This window comes from Camelus dromedarius, chromosome 4 (genome assembly GCF_036321535.1).
Source record: "Camelus dromedarius isolate mCamDro1 chromosome 4, mCamDro1.pat, whole genome shotgun sequence".
NCBI classification, from domain to species: Eukaryota; Metazoa; Chordata; class Mammalia; order Artiodactyla; family Camelidae; genus Camelus; species Camelus dromedarius.
This window is the reverse complement of record NC_087439.1, coordinates 38,480,231-38,501,907: the sequence shown is the minus strand read 5'-3', so window position 1 is coordinate 38,501,907 and position 21,677 is coordinate 38,480,231. Positions and strand designations below refer to the sequence as shown.

The 21,677-nt window shown below is 34.0% G+C and overlaps 1 protein-coding gene across 1 annotated transcript in view; it reads right to left on the bottom strand.

Annotated features, from left to right (window-relative positions):
• Positions 1-18,334, bottom strand: part of SLC4A10 (solute carrier family 4 member 10) — a 250,903-nt gene extending 232,569 nt beyond the window's left edge. The window contains exon 1 of the mRNA XM_064484852.1: positions 18,101-18,334. Within this exon, the coding sequence (XP_064340922.1) occupies positions 18,101-18,148 (48 nt within the window). The 5' untranslated portion in view covers positions 18,149-18,334. The remainder of the gene's footprint in view (positions 1-18,100) is intronic.
• Positions 18,335-21,677: the final 3,343 nt, after the last annotated feature.

The following is a 21,677-nucleotide window of genomic DNA, read 5'->3' as shown; positions in this document are numbered from 1 at the left end:
CTTGGATTGGTATCACTGCTCTGCCCAAGTGCTATTAGGAAAGAACCAGTCCATGACACTGGACCACTCCTCTAATCCAACTTATCTGATCTATACGACATCTGGATGATGGAAAGAAGTTTTATAACATAAAATCCAGAAATAGAAATTATCTGTATTCAATTTGTAAAAAAAATGAATCTAGAAAAGGAAAAGTTTGAAAGAGAAGTATACATTTCAACAATGACATGCTAATACTTTCACTTAGCTCAGTCAATCCAGGTTTTCTTTTTTCTCTAATAGGAACATATTAGATAACTAATCACACCCATAGCTATGTTGTGCTTGCACCTTTTTCCAAGTGTTTTTCTCTTAGACAAAATAGTTTAAACATTTATTCTAAGTTGGCTTTGAAGTTAATTTCAAATTTTGGCAGATGTCTACACTAGTTGAAAAATACAAATTACTTTGTATTAAATGTTCTAAAATATTGATCAAACACATTAAAATTTTACTTTTATTATAGTCATGTACATAAAAAATAAGACTTGTATGTTGATTTGAACATATCATCTTGATTATCAATGACTATTTCAAATTCTTCATGGTCTAATCACCTCTAATTTGGACATGATAAATAAGTATGTTCCCTGACAATCATCCTGACAGATATTGAAATACCTGAAATTAGTTTAATTGTTTGAAGAATTGCAACACTATTCAACATGATAGGCATACAAATGTTGCTAACTACTTAGTTACAAGGACATTTAAGGAACCAGTTATATCAGGGTAATCTGATTCCTCCAAACGAGAGAATAACCACAATAGATGTTAACAGTTTTCAATGAATAAGATCCTGATAATCATTACAGAAAAAGAATGATTTTTAAGGCTTTTTCTAAAATTTCTGCGCATAAAAGATATGCAACCTTCAACCTCTACAAGAATAGTACCTATTTTAGAACTATGAATAAATGAGGGAAAAGGTAGAAATTGTGCTGTCATAAAATTCTGCTTGCCAAAGATAATGAAAATCCCAGAAATAATACCTATAAACACTAGGCAAAAGGAAGGATTTCTGTAATGGTTTTATATCAAAATGGCTAAGCTTTCCATAAATTTTTGCCAATATACCAAGGATAAAAATGTCTGTGGCATTGGTTATGTCTAATTTTGAAGCAACTAATTTAATTTACAAGGGAGAAATCATTTGCTGGTTAAAATTTCAGAGCATTATCAGCAGTACTGATTATAAAATATATATTTACATTTGAAAACATGTCCTCAAATCTCTTTTGATTCCCACACAGAACTTTCAAATCAGTCAATGGTCTGTACAAGGAAGAATTAGAGTTCTAATGCGTAGCTATAAAGACTTCCACACTATCTGGAATTACAATGTGAAAATTATTAATTTAGCCTGATGTTTTCTGCTTTACAGCATCAAAATATTTTTCCCTTATATTTGTGATGCAAAATTCAAACTGGCAGAAACAAGCTGAAGAGAAATTTTTGCATCCTAAGAGTCAATTTGGTTAAAAGAAATTTTTTGAGCAAATTTTAACTGCTCATATTGAAGAATATCATAAAGAAATGTACTATATTAGCCTTTAATGGGATTAAACCAAGGAGTCTAAACAGAAAGTATTCTAAATTTTAATTATGAGCCATAACTGTATCTTATTTTTATGCATTGCTACCCTGATTCGGAACCTGACTCTTAAGGAAATTTAATCAATTTATTTGTTTAGCTGCATTATAAATAGATCACAGAATTCTATGGACTTTCCCCAAAAAAGCCACTAGCACTAGAAGCTAAAGTTGCCAAAGGGAGTTTGGAGCAATCACTAAATTTTGTATATTATGTGGTTAACTATTACATTCAGTGGAAATGTAAGCTTCTGTCAAACTTTTTCAAAAGCTTGATTTAATTCACAGAATAGTCACGTGCAGTATAGAAGTTGTCTGCAATGAATCTCTTCCTTAGGCTATTTCCTTTGAAACCCCATTTATATCCAAATGCTTACTAATATTAAAGGGAGTTTTGTATATAATTCAGGTGAACAAAAATGAACAAGATTTAAGAAGTCTCCAAACACATTCTCAGCATTTGATAAATGTGCATTGCTCTTTATTTTGACTGGCTTTCTCAGATTTATATAAAATTCTTTTACTTGGTTTTCAATTTGAATGTTCAGCCAACACTGAATTCCTTGGGAATATTATGTTTTTTAAAAATCTTAGCTTCTTGAAAATATAACAAAATCCAAACAATAGAGTGTGTTTTCTTGTGCAGGCCTTATCCAAAATAATCAAAGGTGAACTCTTGTACCTTTACTCACATAATATAAAATAGCTGTAATGATTTATCAGAAAGGAATATGTAATTAGAAAGTCAGACCAATATTAAATAACCACTAATCCATGTGTGAAAGGCTAGGGAGAAAAATCAGTGAGGCTAATGAGAATTCTATGTTGTCTTTCCTGTATGTATGTATTAAGTTTATATGTATGTATACATATATATACAATATGCATACATATACATTAGCTATGGGAAAATATCACAAGAGATTGCACAGTGTAAGATTATTACTGATAAATCTGCAATTTGTAATAAAACTTCCATCAAAGTCCATAGTTTCATGGGCCCATATTAACACTGAGAGAGAAAAAATGAACAGGAATTCCCAAAATCCTTCCTATAAATGGATGTAGATAAAATGGGATGGTGAAACCTGGCCTGACAGTTACTCTTTATCTATTTCTTTTTAAAGAGAATTTATAGATTAATACAGGATATCCATTTGTTCTGTGTTTTCTTAGATTCTGTATTTATCTTTGTGGCATCTATTCATCACTGGGCCAATTATGGTAACTATATTTTCTTATTTTCTCTGTATTTTTTATGCTCTGCCATGTGGAACCTTACAGACCCAGGGAAAGACCGCTCCTTCCAGGGCTAGCTAAATTCCAAAGAAAATTAAGAACTTGACCACAAACATGCCTTTCATATGCAAACCAACGAATCCCAAGTCTATACCCCAACTTCCTCCTTATCTAACTCACACAACAAAGCCAATATTTCTCCTGCTGTAAATCATCCCAGGGCCAGGTAAACAGGCAACTAGAGACCACCCCTATGGCCACAGCCTGCCAGAATTATTCAAACTGGACAGTTCTAAAATGTTTACCCCGCCTTGCCTTGCCTTTCCTGCAGAAACCCCAATATAGGCTCTGGGCTCAACTTTTTCCTTGCTCTTGTCTTCTGCCCCCTGACTTAAACCTGGTGCTTCCCCTTGACCCTGGATGACTTACAAGCAACTCCCTCCCTGGGGGCCTGTGAGTATAATTAACATGCCCTGAGCATCTCCTATGTCTCTTCTTGTGGCCACACCTGACTGACCATCTTACAAAATATCACAGAACAAAATCTCTACTTTTAGAGATAAAAGATAGTCCCAATTTTCAGTTGCTTCGACAGACAGACATGATATAGATATGTTTATTTCTTCTTTTTCTTTAATGTTTAAACAGTCTGACAGCCCAAAGAGATACAAAGATCAGCACACCTATTTCTATCACATTAGAAGTTGGTAACAGTAAGAATCTAAACTTAACTTCCAAAATAGCAAAGTGTCCTAGTATCATTTATTTAATAATCATTCCTTATCTTATCATTTTGCAGTGTCACTTATAATCATATTATTCCAGACACATACATAATCTGGCTTGATATATTTATCAGTACTTGATCAACTGACATAATAACTTCAATTGTCATATCTTTTGTTCAATATTGACAAATTTTGTGTAAAAATGCTCCTACCTTATTATTTTTGTACATTTTCTGTTCACTTTTTTTACATTAGATCTCCAGAACTAATTTATTTTTCATAACTGAAATTTTGTACCTTTGAAAAACACCTCCCCATTTCCCCCTCTCCCTAACCCCTGGTAACCACCCTCCTCTCTGCTTCTATGTGTTTGACAATTTCCGATTCCACATGTAAGTGAGATCATGCAGTATCTTTCTGTGTCTGGTTTATTTCACTTAGCATAAATGTCCTCCTCAATTGCTTCTGATTATTAAATTATTACTTCTGAAAATCAAATGGTCTCTAACTCTCTCATGCCTAATCACTTACTGTGAAGCGTTAGATGGATTAAGATTCATCCATACTTATCTTACTGGAACCTTACTGTCATTTCAAATTGTAGTCCAAAAAAGTCCTTAAAATATTTTAACAAATACTTTTTTTTCAGTTTGTGTGTTTGTCTTTCTTTGAGAATAGTGAATAGGGATGGAAAATTTCATCTTCCTCAGCCTCTCCTGTGTTTCCTTCTGTGGCCGCACCTGACTGACCATCTCATAAAGGAACGCAGAACACTGAAACTATTGACTTAAAAAGATTATCTGAATTATCTCTGAATCTTATTATTTGTCCTGATCTTATTTCCCCTTTATCATAGATCATCTGTACAAAGACATCATGATCAAAGCAGTGCAAAATGTTTCTTAAGCCCATGATCAGACCATTTTACTATACCTCCCTGCGTAGGTAGAATCCTTGCTGCATTTCTTAAAAGACAGTAAAGCTATTTCTTCACCCCCTCGCTTGTCCCCAAATGGGAAGGCTACTGTAAAGGTAATTAATGTGAATGAATTAACTGAAATTTCAGATTCACTGAACTACATGAACAATTTATATATTAATACTTGTATTAAAGTTCAATTTCATTTTGTCAAGCACTCTTGCTTCTTGTTTTCTATAAATGCAGGTACTTTTAAGATAAATATAAATATGTATTTACAAATTATTGAAACATCATCATCAAATCATTGTTTTATGGAGCAATTTGATATTCAATAAACTTTTGAAAGCTTTCCATTCCCTCTTCAAGATATTTTCTGAACCAAGAAAAATATCAGGAAAGTATATTTTTCCAAGAAGAACTGATTCTAAAAGCTTCAGTGTAACCATGAAAGTTAGGTGGTATAATTCATTCTAAAATACCTGGTCTATTTGAAATCAAGAGAGCTATGACCTAACTGGATATTTTGCATCAAGATACATCACTATTCTAGGAAATCAAAGATATAGGCCCTTTTTTGTCCTATGCCAGACCATGCAACCATCTCCAAAGATGGGAGAAATCCATTTAGATGAGAAAGACTACTATGCTGAATTATATGGCTAAGAGAGATAGTAATGGTTAAGTATGTGAAAGTAAGTTGAAAGTAAGTGAAATAATGTTTTTAAATCATAAAAAGGAAAGGTGAAATTATAAACTACTAAAATTAAGCTTGTGAAAGGTTCATCTTTTTAAAGCTAAATTCAAGGCTGAATTAATATGTTTTAAACGAATATACTACGGTTAGAATTTCCCGATTTACAAGAAAGCATTATTGATTTTTGAATGGACAAAGTCAATACTAAGTTCACCATTTCTACATTTTTGTCCTTATAAAGATTTGGAAAAATATTTTATTACCTTACATTACAGAAGTGCTCTGTAGTGGAGATTCCAGCTTCTTTTATTAGACTGGTACTGGTAACTAAACAGCTTCTAATATCAGACTAGGAAAACTGATGTTCATGCATTGTTTATTGTTTAGCTTTTACGATAACCATTCATAACAGATGTTTATGTTAAAAAACTTTAATAGAAAGTAGTATTTTCCAACGCCAGGACAAATGTACAACAATTACTGTTGTATAATTGTTACTAAATTACTTGATTTAAAACAGATTAATCCTAATCCCAGATCTTAAAAATTATTTTTTCAAACCACATAAAGATAAAAAAAGAATTATTATATCAGAGAATTTGAGCAGGGCCCAAAACATCATGTTTTATTTAAGTAACAACATATAGAAGGCCTAGAAATTTTACTTTTGTCAAACTTGTCATGTACCAGGATCTTCAGCTACTTCTTCAACCTGGTTTTGGTAACATGAAACATCCTGGATGGCTCAAATAAGAATGATAGTCTGAAGGACTGATAAAGGATTAATAAGGAGTGATAAAGATGAAAGTACTATTTGTAAGAATCATCTTAATACAGCAAATAAAATCTGATTGTCTATATCTAGCCTATCATAGACTAATAAACAGTAAGGCTAGGGAAAAGGATAAGACACTGAAACACCTTATTAACTGGACTAATCTCAACTTAATTCTTAAAAAAAAATTTTTTCTTAAATAATGTCTGTGGTTTTCAAGGAAGGAGAGAAACTATCTCATTCATTCAAGGACTGAACACTCTCACGACCAAAACAGCATCTAGTTTTGATCTGTAATGATGGGGCTTGAGGTTCAGACTTTCACTGTGGTGCCATGTATAAAAGAGACGTTAGTAACCATCTTATACAGCATTTCAGCAATGCCTTGAGCAAGGTGAACTAAACTATGGAATTTTTCAAATAGTTCAATGTTTCTTCTGAACTGTGATTTAAAAAAAAAAAAAAAAAAGCCTACTCCATAGAGAAACACTACCTAATGGTAAAGAAAGTTGGAATACCAAAGTGTTAGTAAAATGTTTACCAGACCAATTGTCAAAGTTTTTAAAACTCCGATGAAGCTTCATGTGAAAGTGAAAACTGGTTATACAATCTTTTTGAAAGAAATTTTGGCAATGTTTATAAATAGTCTCAAAACTTAGCCTAGTAGCTCCTTAAAAGAAATAATTGATTCCAGAACTGAGGCAGGAAAAATACAAGATTATCCTGGAAAATCTTGTGGCACCAGATACTAAGAAAGTGCTCAAAAAAGAATGGGAGCATATTGAAAGAATGAGAGCCACCTGAAAGGAGTTCCAAATGTCCAAAGCTTAAATCATTTGAGCACCAAAATAAGTACTAAGAGTATTGGAGTATGGCTTACAAAATAAAATAAATATCCTTGCGTCCATACTGAAAAAAGAAATTGAATAAATAAATAAATGGAGAAGTGACAACTCTTCCCTACAGAAAAAAAAACCTAGTTTCTAAATGCAGAGAGAATGAGAGAAAAAGCAAGTTATCATTAAGCAAATACCACAGTGATAAATAGGTAATAAGCAGGAAATATTCACAGATAAATGCTAAAATTAGTAGGCAAAAGTTTGAAAAGAAACAAGATGCTTGCACCCTCTCAAATTATCTCCCCTAAGATACTACTGCAAAGGGTAAATTTTCAACTTTACTGTGGGGAACCCAACATACACCTCCATAATCAGGATTAACATCCCCAGAAATAAGACATCATTTATCCCCTGATTTGATGCACTGAGAAGGGATCATCATTTCAGTGGTATTCTTGACCAAAAAATGCATAACCTCAATTTAATTATGAGAACCTCAGACAAACACAAATTGAGAGATAATCCAAAAAAAAAAAAATCTAATCTGTGCACCTCAAGAGTGTCAAAGTCATGAAAGATAAGTCAAGATCAAGTAACTCATAAATTGGAGATGATTAAAGAGACATGATATCTAAACACAAAATGGAATCCTAGAACAGAAAAAGAATGCCAGTGGAAAAACTGGTGATATCCTAATAAATATTTGGTTTAATTAATAGAATTGCATCAATGTTAATATCCTGGATTTGATAACTAACTACAGTTATGTAAGATGTTAACATGGCAAAGTGGATGAAAGGTATACATGGGAACTCTTTGTACTACTTTTGCAGTTATTCTTTAGGTGCAAAATTATCTCAAAATGAACAGCTAAAAAATAGCAAAATGAATGTTTTCTTTTATATTTACTATTTGATGCTTTCTAAGCTACCTTAAAAAATTTGAAGTATTAATTTTATAATTAGGAAAAATATATTTTACTATACCTAACAGATTATATTATTGGCATACATCTTATTACCGCCAAATGTATAAATCAAATTATTGAAGAAGCATTATTGAATCAATGACTGAATTATGCATATTGGGTTTTTTAAATATTTGATGGAATTATTTTCAATCAGAAGGGAAAATATTAAGCCCATAAAAAAACAATAACTATTAATTTTGCAATTATTCCAAAAGGTAAAACATATATATAAATGCATGTGTACATAACATGTACATAATTCATTGATTCTCACAAACTTGTGAGGTAGATACTATTATTATCATTCCTATTTTATAGATAAGAAAAGTGAGGCTTTGAACCACTAGGTAACTTGCCAAAGCTGGCATACCTACTATTGGAACTGTTAGAACTGTCTGACTTGACAAGTTCAAGCTCACAGTTGATGTCTACCAGTGTTTCTGCCTAATTTATCACCCATGATACATTTAAGGACTCTCATGCACTTGGCTATGTGAGAGCAGCACAGAACTATCTGAAATAGACTCTACTTTTAAGAATCTAGCACTCTAATAGAGGAAATCAGTTACATGTTGTGTATTTATATATAAGTAAAATTAGTTTTATATACATACATAAGTTGCAAAGTGATATGTAATATGTAATAAATGTTAAAGAGTAAAATGAGCAGTAAGCACTTAATTTTCTAACCCATTATGATTTATAAAATATAGTTCTCTTTATTTTATTGCTAAATTGGTCTCCTAGCATTTTGACAGCAAAAAGAATTTAAAGACATACTATAATTTTCTTACTTTGTTAATTTTTAAGGTAAAAATTCTCAAACTTCAATATATATATAAGAATCATCTAGAGAGTTCTTTAAATTGCTTGTTATTCACAGCACTTCCTTGATATTCTAAGCCTAGAAACTTGAGTAAGGTCCAGAACTTGCATTTTTTTGTGTATATATATATATATTTCTTTATTGAAATACAGTCGGTTTACAATGTTATATCAATTTCACCTTGCATTTTTTTTTTTAATGAGACCTTATGATTCTGATGCAAGCAGTTATTCAGTTTAATGTTTTCAATAACCTCTTTGTTTAGGAAAAAATAGTAAAATTTTGTATCTAGTAGAAGTGCTTTGCAAAATTATATATCAATTTTGATAGGCATTTATACTATGAAGTTAACTGTTAATAAAACACAAAGTGCATAGCATGCACTCAAATAACAAATCACATTATCTATTCAGTCTATGTCTCACTATTTACATATTTTTCCATTTTTTAACAATATTCTGCTTCTGAGCATATCAGAAAGAGTTTGAATAGTCTTATTACCAGAGCAGTTTAAATAGCAACAGAAAATCACCACTGTATTTATGAAAGTAGTATGAATCTAACAGTAATTATATGTGCTTCATAAGCAAAGCTATGTCTTACAGTAGTTGTAATATACCTAACTACTTTTTATGGCACTTGCTTTCTGGAATTTGACTAGGTCATCATCTTTTATTTCAAACCCTCATTAGTCAAAAAGAAAAAAACAGTCATTAGGAAGCAACAGCCTCTCTAAATAATTTTTTGATTTATCAGGATAAGCAAGAAGAAGCAGAAGTACAAATAAATGTTGTAGACACTCCAGCAACCTAACACTTTCAACATGAAATGGGGAAATTTTTCTTAAAAAAACTTGTTTATTAGATCCTTGGGGCATAATTATCACATGAATAAGGAAGTTTTGATAATACTGATATAAGGACTTTATCTCTAACTCAAAACTATACACAGTCCTTGGCTATAATATTACCTCATTCCATCCCACTCAGTTTGTAGATTAAACTCCATTGTCATCCTCTGAGAAAACCTCTGGAGTTCTGAACTACTTGGAATTTGGCCTAAGCTTAATATAGAAACTTCTATACAAATGGCACTTCAGGAATTTTCAGGTCATTCTTGATATAATGCGTAGAAGTCCTCACTAAAACAAACAAAACTAGAAAACACTGCCACAAGAGACTAAAGATCTAAATACATGGAGAGACAGCTCACATACATGTTTCAAAGACTCAGTATTGTTAAGATGGCTATTCCCCCCCACCAACTGATCTATAAATTCAAAGCAATTCTTACTAAGACCCTTCCACGATTTTCATAGCAATCAATAAGCAGCTCCTAAAGTTTTTATGGAAATGTAAAGGACCTAGAATAGCCAAAATAACTTGAAAGAGAAGAACAAAGTTGAAGGATTTACACTACTTGATTTCAAATTTTACTATAAAGTCTCAATAATCAGACAGTGTGGTATTAGGCTAAGGATATGTATAGAAATCAACAGAACAGAATTCAGCATCCAAAAAAATAACCTTATATTTATAGCTGATTTAGTTTCAACAAAGCTGCCAAGAAAATTCAATGGAGAAAGGTGATCTTTTCAACAAATGGTGATGGGGCAATTGGATATCTATATTTAAAAAAACAAACAAAACAAAAGCAAAAACAAAAACAAAAAAGAATTTAGAATCCTACCTCACACCATACACAAAAATTAACTCAGAATTGATCATTGGTCTACGTATAAAAGCTGAAAATATAAAACTTTCAGAAAAAAATGCAGGAAAAAGTCTTTGTGACTTTGGTCTAGGCAGAGTGCTTAACTTCAACATCAAAAGCACAATTAATAAAAGAAAAAGTTGATAAATTTCACATCAAAATTAAAAACCTTTGTGTTTCAAAAATCATTAATTGGGGTAATGGTGGGTATAACTCAGTGGTAGAGTACATGTTTAGCATGCATGAGGTCCTGGGTTCAATTCCCAGTGCTTCCATTTGAAAAAAAAAAAAAATCACCATTAAAAAAGTTAAAAGACGAGGCCATACAGTGAGAAAACATTGCAAATCATATTTCTGACAAGGAACTTGTATCCAAATTGAATTTTTTTAAAACTCTTACAAGTCAATGAGATGATAAATAACCAATCTGAAAATGGGCTAATATTTTAACAGACATTTCATCAAAGAAAATATACAAATGGCTAATAAGTACATGAAAAGTTAGTGCTATAGTGCTATAGACTGTGTTCTCCCAAAATTTGTATGTTGAAACCTAATCTCTGATGTGATGATATTAGAAGGTGGGGCCTTTGGGAGGTGATTAGGTCTTTTACAAGAGTACTAATCCCCTATAAAAAGAGGCCCAGAGAAGTCCCATCCCCCTCCACATGTGAGAACATAGCCACAAGACCATCACCTATGAACCAGAAAAGGGCTCTCACCAAATACCAATTCGCTAATTCTTGATCTCGGACTTCCCAGCCTCCAGAACTAAGCCAAATAAATTTCTGTTGTTAATAAACCACTCAGTCTATGATATTTCGTTATAGCAACCCCAAAGGGTTAAGATAATTTGTCATTATGAAGTGCAAATCAAAATCACAACAGCATGCTACTTGGCACTTACTAGAATAGATATTCAAAAAAAAAAAAAGACAATATCAAATATGGCAAAAATGTGGAGAAACCAAACCCTTATGTTACTGTACAAATAATCGTAAAATGGCACAATCTCATTGAAAAAAGTCCGGCAATTTCTTTAAACATTAAATACAAGTTTACTATATGATCCAGTAGTTCCACTTATAGGACTCGACCCAAGAGAAATGTAAATCTATATCCACTTGGGGACATATACATGAAAATTTCTAGCAGCATTATTTATAACAGCTAAAAGTTAGAAACCATATAAATGACCATAAACTATCAATAAACAAAATATCAGTAATACAATGCACTGCTTTCTAGTAATAGAAAGAACAGACTTCTGATACACATTACAACAATGGATAGACCTCAAATACATTTGAGGGAAAGAAACCAAGGTGCAAAAGTCTGTCTATTGTATTATTCCATTTCAATGAAATGTCCAGAAAAGGCAAATTTATAAGAGACAAAAAGCAAATCAGCAGAAAGTAGATCAATCATTGCTACAGCTGGAAGTGGTGCTAACAAACTGACTGCAGGAAACTTTTAGGGGCAACGAAATGCTCTAAAATAGATTGTAGCATGGTTGCACAGCTCTGTAAATTTACTGAAAGTCACTGTACACTTACTATGGGAGAATTTTATGATATGTAAATTATATATGTTTATACATTATATATGTATGTTTTATAACATGTAAAAAAAACCTGCTTAAGCATCATAAGATCTTGGAAGAAACATACTATAAAAATCAATATAAATGGTTAATAATGTTTTCTTTGTAGTTTGACATACTATACCATAAGTAACATAACACTTTCTAACACTAAACCAACAATGACCTCAAAAAAATGTTAGTAACACAAAGGGAGCTTTAATGGGAAAAAAGAATAGTTTCTTAGAAGTTTAGTTGATTTGATTTTCCTTACGTTAAAGTTTAAAGTGTAACAAAAGAAATTTAAGAATGTGATTTGGGGAATAAATAACAATTTGACCCAAGTTAAATAGTTCTCTTCCTCTCTTATACATAGTACATGCCATATACTCTTTTAACTCAGCTTTGAAGATGTATTTCAAAAGACCTAGGTAGACAAATAGTTTGCTGAAACCCTGTCAAATCTCAGCATTATGAATAAATTTTGTGGTAGAGACCGTCCGGGGTGTGTGTGTGTGTGTGTGTGTGTTTATTTTTAATTTTTATGAATATTTTATTTGCCCTCTTCTTGATTTATATAAATATGAATGATACAAGCATTGTTTAGATCTTCAACTTTCTCTTTGTTAGTGATAATGGTCAAACAGTAACTTACTTTTTTGCATTTTTTACATAAAATTCACCATTTTGCAGTGTATAATTTATGGTGTTTAGTACTTTCACAATGTTGTACAACCATTACCATTATCTAATTCCAAAACATTTCCATCACTCCAAAAAGAAACCCCATAGCTGTTAGCAGTCACTCTCAATTCTCCCCTACACCCCAAGCCCTGGCAACCATTAACCTACTTTAGTCTCTAAGAATTCGCCTACTCCGGACACTTCAATAAATAGAATCATGCAATGTGTGGCTGACAATGCCTTACATTTTATAGCACCTTGTTTAACAGTACTTTCATTTTTGAAAAGGTAGATGTGAAAGCCCATTTATAATGGAATTCCTTTTTATTTTTTAATCGGTTTTAATTTAAAAAAATTGAGTCACTTTTTAGTTAGATGCAATAGTTTAAAATCCTGGCTCAGTACTTATTACTTACATGAACCTGCATAACTTATTCAACCCTATAAGCATCAGTTTCCTATCTGTAAAGCTAGATAACATTAGCATCCTTTCAGGATTATCATAAAGACTAGAGATGTTGTGCTTAGCACAAACCTGAGACAACACCTATTATTGCTTCACAAAGACTGTCTAATTACCATCGTCATTTTAATTTGGCACTCAGTTGTTAATGCTAGAATAGAACTTTATAATAGTGGAAAGAATGAAGAACTAGGAAGGAAGAAATGAGGACTCTAGACCAAGCTCTGCCATTATCTAGTATCGATGCATGCCCTCAAATACATGCCTTTATCTCTGATTTCAGTTTCATCATCTGTAAATTGAATTTGTCTAAAATCTAGTTTCCAATTGATCACTACAGTCCTTCTCTGACCAAACATATACGATTGCACAAAATAGATGCTGTATATACTAGTTACTCCCTTTTTCTAAAGAGCAACACACCCCAAGGAGGATCTGAAACAACCCCTTAAAGTGGGAGAAAATATTAGCACTTTAATTTACTTTTATCTAAGGTAAATAAAACTTGACTAATATTTACCATATAGATTGAAAGTAGTATCTTCATAGAAAAGCAAATGATCCAGTGTCACGTGTTCTATGAGGTATGAGAAGGGAAGACTGGCAGTTTCTCTACACAGAGAAATGGGTTGAGAGTGGCACCTACATTTCTCCATTCACTTGAAGCATCTTGCAATGCACTGTAGTCTATCAATACCCAGTTTAAACTTCTGAAACAATTACCATTCCAAGGTTAGAAAGAAATGATACATTTGGAAGTGTGATTATTTTTCTGGCCATGTTTCCTGATTACATGAGTTCTAGACCTTGGTCCAGATATCTTCTAACTCTCCATCATAAACTATCCCACTTCCTTACATGACCCCAATATTTTCATCATAAAATTAATATTTAAAGGCTTTTAGATTCTACCACTCATTTACCAGTCTTACCATCCAATATATGTCTTTTATTTCTATATTTACTCACCATTATGGAATAACACTTCAAGTCATGAAAGTAGATATGAGAATTGATTTTTTTATACTGTATTTTGCTGCCTATGTATCACCATGTGTAATGAGTATGTTTTCTTTAAATTCATTTTATAATCTAAATTACAATAAAATAGAAATAATCAATATGATTAGTCAACATGTGCTTAGTCAACAATATGTGCTCTTTTGGTACTTTGAGTTCCATTTTCTTTAATTTAATAATACTGAAAATTTTCCATACCTCTTTTTTCACAAATAAAACAATAAACTGGGCCATTCAGAAATCTGGAATTAGCATTTTCAAAGGTACTAAATTCTACTATCTACCCTATACTATGTTATCTTTCAAAAGTGATCTTTACTCTAGTTCCAAGGCAGTTTTAAAGTAAGTTCAACTTAAAATAAGTTCCTTTTAGGACATCTGAATTTTAGAAGGAATCCAACATGGACCAGTAGATATCACCCAAGATTAAACAGTATGAGATAGAAATATTTGTTATAAAAATAGTCTTCTAAAAGCCTCTTTCATGATCGGGTAATTTAAAAAATTGTCAGATTACTTACTCCTAGAAGCAAATGTCAACAGAAAATTTGAAGTCATATGCAATATTCTAAATTCCTGGCTTCATACTTGTAAAAGATTAATTCCATCCTTACTGAAGTAATAACACCATCATTACTATTACATATAGTCTCCATATATACCCATCTCAAAGAGTTTATAATAATGATTAAGTATTTGAAGAGAAGACAGCAGCCTCTCGATAAATTAAATGGAGCCCTATCCCTAGATTAGCTAGATTGTGAGGTCCACATAGACAGAGCTTTTGTCTGTCTTGTTCATTGCTGTTCTCCCTCACCAAGAACATGTTTGGCCAACAGTAGGCATTTAATAAATGAATGAATCATATGAACAGCTTGTTGTATTGCTTCAGACATAACGATCAGGTGCTATCAAAACCAGACTATAATTTTGTCCTAGAAGAGCTGAATGTCCTAAACCTTAGAGCGACTAGGGCCTACAAATGCAATGATGCCTTGTCCAGCAAAAGGAATTTACCTCTGAGGCTCCCTAAAAAGGACTGAGAGAAAAAGGGACCATGTCAGAGCCTCCTCCACACAAACTCTGAATATGTTTCTTATATATACACTAAATTAAGCTAAACCCTAGAGCCTTAAAAAGATTCTGTTTCACCCTTTCACTTGAATCAGAATTAATACATTCACTCATTTGGCTTACTTGTCCATTCTCATGATTTCTCTTTCTGTCTTACTTCTCTATCTACCTACCTCTGACCGCTTCTGTCCCATATCCATTCTTGGCTTTTAATACCTTTCTAAATGACTTTCCAACCATACTGCAGAGTTTCCATAGCTATAACTAAACATCTCCCCTTCCACATCCACTGTACAGTGTTTTCCAGTGTCCCATTTCCCCGCTTTTCCTTCTTAGCAGATAGTACTGACAAGTCATCTTTCACAGAAGCCTGAGACCTAGAATTCACCTTAATGTCCATCAACAGTGATAACAGCAGCTACTTTTTATTGAGCTCTTACTAAGTATCAGGTAGCACAGGTCATTTCATTACCCACCACAAAACACAGGAGATAAGCACTATTTCCCTTCCCATTTTTCAGTTGAAGAAACTAAGGCTTATCATTTTCCCAAGATCATACAGCATGTAAATAGCAGGGCTGGGACCTACTGGACTATGTTTTAAAATACTATGTCATATTGCCTCTCACATAATTATTTGCAGCCATCTGATTAATTTTCTGAAACAGAGCCCCAAACTATTTCTTCCTTTCTCTTCCAAGCATAAAAATTCCAGTCCAGGATCTGATTATGATAAGCCTGGTTAATAATGTAATATAAAAAAAAAATACTGCTTTTTTTTTCTGAACTAGTTTTAGAAGACCTATATTCTAGTTCTGGCTTCATCACAGTGTGACCCTTGACATGTTATGCAAAACTCCCTGTGCCTCAATTCTTCATTTTTAAAACTAAAATAATAAAATCTGCTTTACTCAACATGATTTTTTGAGAAGAAAAAAAGGCCATAAAAGCAATTAGGGAAAGTTGAAAATACTATTACAAGTATAAAAGTAGGCCAATAATTCAACATCCTTTCTAGCCTCTCAGGCTTATTTTTCTTATAATGAACTGCTAACATGGTACTCTCTTGCCATTAAATTATGTAGCTGTTTTGTACTGGCCATTATCCACAGGAAATGCAAACTTTCAACTCTTCAGAAATGTCCATCCAACTTACTGTAGACCATCTTTCCTAGCCGAACTTTTATTCCCACCCTAGTAATGTCACCCTTTTCTAAAGTTCTCTAGTTAATCCTCATTTGGTCCTAACCCCTTTAACTATTTCCAAGTGACAATTCATACACTATATCAAACTGACTTCACCTTACTTTTCTAGGACAACTTCCAAACGCCTTCCCCATTTTAAAAAAGGGTTTTTTTCCCCTGTATCTTAATCTTCCCCAAATCTCCATTCCCCAATTCTTGTGTATAATCATCTCTCTCATTTAAAGAACAATACTTTCTGGCAGTCTTGATATCCTTTATTCTGAGTACCTACAGAATCCTACTTTATCTATCTATTCAAGTTTAGGAACAGAGACAAATGTTTTACTCTAGTTTTTGTAAAATAACTCCACCTTGATCTGTAAAGAAATGTCTCTGTTTTTAAGCAGGCACGCTAATTGGCATGCTTTCCTTTTTTTCCCCTCTCTGACAGTGCCCCTGCCTTTTATTAGGCTCCATTCTTGGTGGTGACTCCTGCATTATTCTCATCTCCCTGCTCCCTCCCTGCCCAAGTCTGGCATCCTTAGGAGAACTGGGCATGCTCAGTAGCCACAGCCAATTCTGGGATGCAAACTGGAATCTTTTGCAGATTTTGAGCCCGGCAGGAGAGGTAAGGCCCTAAAAATACAGTGGCCCAGAATTTGCTCACCCCCCCCCCCGGGGAATCATTTGATTGAAAGATGTTTTCAAAGCCTAGGAATGAACTTGGAAATGGACAGCTAGCTTGCTGCCAGTCCTTAGCTTGCAAGGTGGGTCACCAACCTGAGTAACAGAAAGCTGAGAACAGCCCCTTGGCCTGGTTTGGTGCAGAGAGATTTCTGTTGTCCTGAGCTGATAACCCTGATAGATGGCTGGAAGCTAACATTTGGCATCTCTGTTGCGTCAAGAAAACACTGTGGTGGTTGTTTTCTTTTTTCCCCTGAACACAGCAACATTAGCTGCTCTAGGCTGAGAAAGATGTTTCCTGAAGATCTACAAAGTCTGTGAGCCAGCCAGAGATCGTGGAGAGGAGAGGCAAATCAACTACTCACCCAAGAATCAGCTAGGGGGGCAGCTTACCCAAAGATAAACAGGCTATTTCCAAATGACAATTCAGGAACATTTCAGCTATTCAAATCTGAATCGTATGCCTGAACCCCTCTCCTCCAAAATGCATACCTTCTTTGTATGTGAACCATGACACATTTTCCTTTGAGACTGACAGCGTGCGCACACACACACACACACACACACTCTCACACACACAGGATCCTTCTGTTCTCCTTTCCCCTCGTTTCTGCAGACTAAATCTCTAGAGCTACAACAGCAGCAGATTCCCTTACCTCACTGTAAGGGGGATTAGGCATGGGGAGGAAATTTATCACAGAAGGAACATGATAAAAAGGGAGCTGCTTTGCAGGGGCTTGACTGCATAGCCTAACAGAGAGACAGGCAGTAACAGACAGGGAAAGAGACACACAGCTGCCCCTGCTGCTAAACCTAGCCATCTCTTCAAACAGCAGCAAGCATGAGACATTTCATCACCGTAGTGCATCCATATTGAGCAGGAAAAAAAATCATGTGCTTTGCCTTATGCATTTCAGTCACCTGAGATGGGAGGAGACCCCTGTCCATATGTCATGGGAGCTATCCACCACCCCAAAAGTACACTCGCTGAACCTAGCTAAGCAGATCGCTTGCCTGACAGGTTTTGCTGCAAACGCTGTTAATCTACGTGACAGCAGGTTGTCTCTTACCGTAGGCAGCAGCGGCTCCATTTGGGCTCCCTGGTCTTTAATCTCCATGTTCTGTAATGCCTCTGGAATAAGCACCCTTCTCTGCAGTGTCTTCAGTGTCTTACACTCAGCCCGGCACTCGCTCTGCTTAGTATTCGGATCAGGTAGCTCTGAAGCAGGAGGCAATTGCACACTCCAACTCACCAGAGTCACATGGCTCCTACTCACTCGGGCTGCTGGCCAGGTTTTGCACTGAATGCCTTGGATCCCTGGGCCGGTAAGAGAGATTTCCCAAGCCCTGTATCACTGCCCACACCTGGCTACTGGTATAAAGTACAGCCTGCAATGCTGCAAGTTTAATGGACATTAAGAATCACACCTAAGATGCTAACTTCTTATAAGAGATTAGTCCAAAGTGGACTCCAACCAGCTCAGCCAGATTTTGACACTTTGAGACAATTCATTTCATCCCCAGAACCCCATAAGAGACAAAATTCAAACAAGATGACGTTAATAAGGTTTACTAGGTATCCTGTTCTGAGAACCCGGGATCTCTAAAAACAGATGACATGGCATCGAAATTATGTCTTAGTGAGATTGAACTACATGCACTAACAGAAAAATCAGCATTTAAGTTATTGTTGACTTAGTAAGAGTTGGGTAGGCAAGTAATTTCAATATTTTAATTGTGACAAACAGATAAATAAGACACTTTTACAAATAAAACACATTTTTCCAAACAAAAATAACAAGGGAAAAAAAGTATTTTGATAGTAGCAATGATCAAAATATTAAAGAACTTTGAAAAGAATATATCTGACAAGAGTTGCCCAAGGACATACCCTTTTGTTTTACAAGTCTTAGCAAAAGAGAGGTAGGGGATTCTCTGTCTAATCCATGGAAGAAGAGGAGTCAGTTTGAGAAGATCTTTTGTAGGAAACAGTTGATGATGTTTGTTGAGTGACTATACATATTTCCTAAAGAAATGAAGCCATGTATCACCGCCCCAGACTAGGAGTATGGGGGTTACAAATGAAGAGGGTTTAAAGAGGATGACTGAAAATTATTCAGATAGTTTATTTTAAATAAGAACAATTTCACCAGATTTTAAAAACCCTTCATCAGCATAAGTGAATATTAAATTGTTTTCAGCAACACACACAAATTTTCCACAATGCTCATCACAGATGGAATTATAGGTAACTTTCATGTTTTCCTTCTCAATATAATTCCTTATAATATAAACTTCTATTATTCTTATGATAAGAACGTATTTTACTTTTTAAACCATAATGATTAATATATCTGAGTGGCAACTTTGTGCACAGCACATTGAGATGATTCCAAGGGCTTTAAATAATAAGATATCTGACTAGGAATTTACAAATTTGGGATTGAACTTGACTTTCTACCATGGACTGATGAATAAAAGCTCCCTTGTCACTCAAATGACCATAATAGATAATCACAAACAACTGATTAGAATAAAAATAACTTCTGTTTAGAAGGATTGTTTCTACCTCATTAGGAGACCCTAAGTCACCCAATTTATATTTGTTCAAAAAGAATTAAAATATAACTAGGAAAAAGTCTGATTCTTTATTCCAAGAGTCAAAATACAAATCAGATAGTATTTAAAGTTACTTTTAGTCAATATTTTCTTACAATGTTTTTTATTAAAGCCATACAGGTACTTTGTTGGAACAACCATTTCTTGAGTGCTTATTATATGCCAGAGTGACTGTTTCTACCAGTACAATAAGACTTATCCAGAGTTTCAACAGCAGATGTTCTACTTCTAAAGATCAAGAAAGCCCATATCTCTAAAGGTCTCTGATCCAAGATGTTGAATGCTAGCCCAACAAAAACAAAACAGAGAAAAAGAAAGTAATTTTCATTTAATCCACTACCTCTATTTTACAATTCCAGAGTTTAAAATTAAGGCCCATAACCTGAGGGAATATATCCACATACTAAACAAGCCTCAGGGAAGGAGATAAGTATCGATAAATTCTGGGAAGCAAATCATCACTAGGTAGTAGAATTTTTACTAGCAAAACCATAGAATTTAACAGATAGGCCCTTGGAGATCAACATCTCTGCTGATTTTTCAAACTCAGGAGGTAAAGAGAACAGAAAGCAGGGAACAGAAAATCCCAATTGCAAGAGCAGCTTTTTTTCAACTACATATTGTCTGCCTTGGAGATTCTGATATGTCCTTGTTGACAACTAGGAGAGGAAGTACCTGGGAATTTAATTTTTTTTGAAGTATAGTTAATTTACAGTGTTTTGTTAGTTTCTGGTGTACAGCTGAGTGATTCAGTTATACATATATATATTCTTTTTCCGATTTTTTTCCATTACAGGTTATTTTCTGTTTTTATGTGTGTATCTGTTAATCCCAAACTCCTAATTTATCCTTCCCCCTCATTTCCCCTTTGGTAACCATAAGTTTGTTTTCTATATCTGTAAATCTGTTTCTTGAAAAATACTCCCAGGTAACTTTCAAATTTCTCCAAGTCCAGAGCTCTTTCCACTATAGTCAATTTTCCTGAACCCTAGGTAATTAAAAATGCATTCCTATTTAGCCTGTTCTTATTTAGAAATACAATGAGATTTCATTAATACAATTTGACAGACACAATTTCAAACAACAGATTAAGTGCTGCAAGCCTAAATTTGTCCAAGGAACTGAATGTTCCAGACACTCTACTGACATGAGACACTAGTCTGATTTTCAGTCAGTCAGCCCTACTATGTATGAGGCATGGTGCTACAGATGCTACTTTTTATCATATTGAGCAACATTAAAGTGGAATTTTCCTCTCTGATGAATGAAATAAAAGAAGTGATCAGCCACAAGCCAACCATTCAGACAGAGAAGAACTACAGAAAGCACTAAACAGAAGAGCCACCTTCCTCTCCAGTTGCTCATCTTGTTGTCAGTAGGAAAGGAACACAACCTCCATGGTGTGCTTCCTTCCTTGATCTGTCCTGCATCCTGGGACCCCTGCTGACCTCAATTTTTATTAATCCCCCAAACATGCAAATCAGCATGCATCCAATGTCCTTTCCATTCCTACTTCCTTTTGTTACTTTAAACCCTGGGGGTTAAGATATGCACATTAATGCAATGTTTATCTTAGAGGAGTTGCCACCTAACAGTAATTGTATCTGAAGAAGCCACTGGATTCTAAAGGTTTATTGCTAACACTAGTATTTCAAGAAAACACTTTTCAGTTCTGATGGTATTGGGTTTCTGGCTTAGATCTCAAAGTCCTTTGCTTTGACCCTTTATAGTATAAAATAGCTGAACTTTAGGTAGGCAACAAGATCAGAAATATAGTCTAAACATTAATACTACCTTGGTGATAATATCACTATCTCAGTTAATATTTCAAAAATTGACTATTTGCATATATGTAAAAGTATCATAACACTGTTTATAACATTTATCTATGTGTTACCCCCTTTGTTCTTCTATCCTTTGGGATGTATACAACTGTTCTGAATAACTTAAAGCTATCATGTAGATTTGGCAGATTTATCAATCCAAAAGTGTTTAGTTGAATTTAAAAAACTCAAGAAATACCAAAAA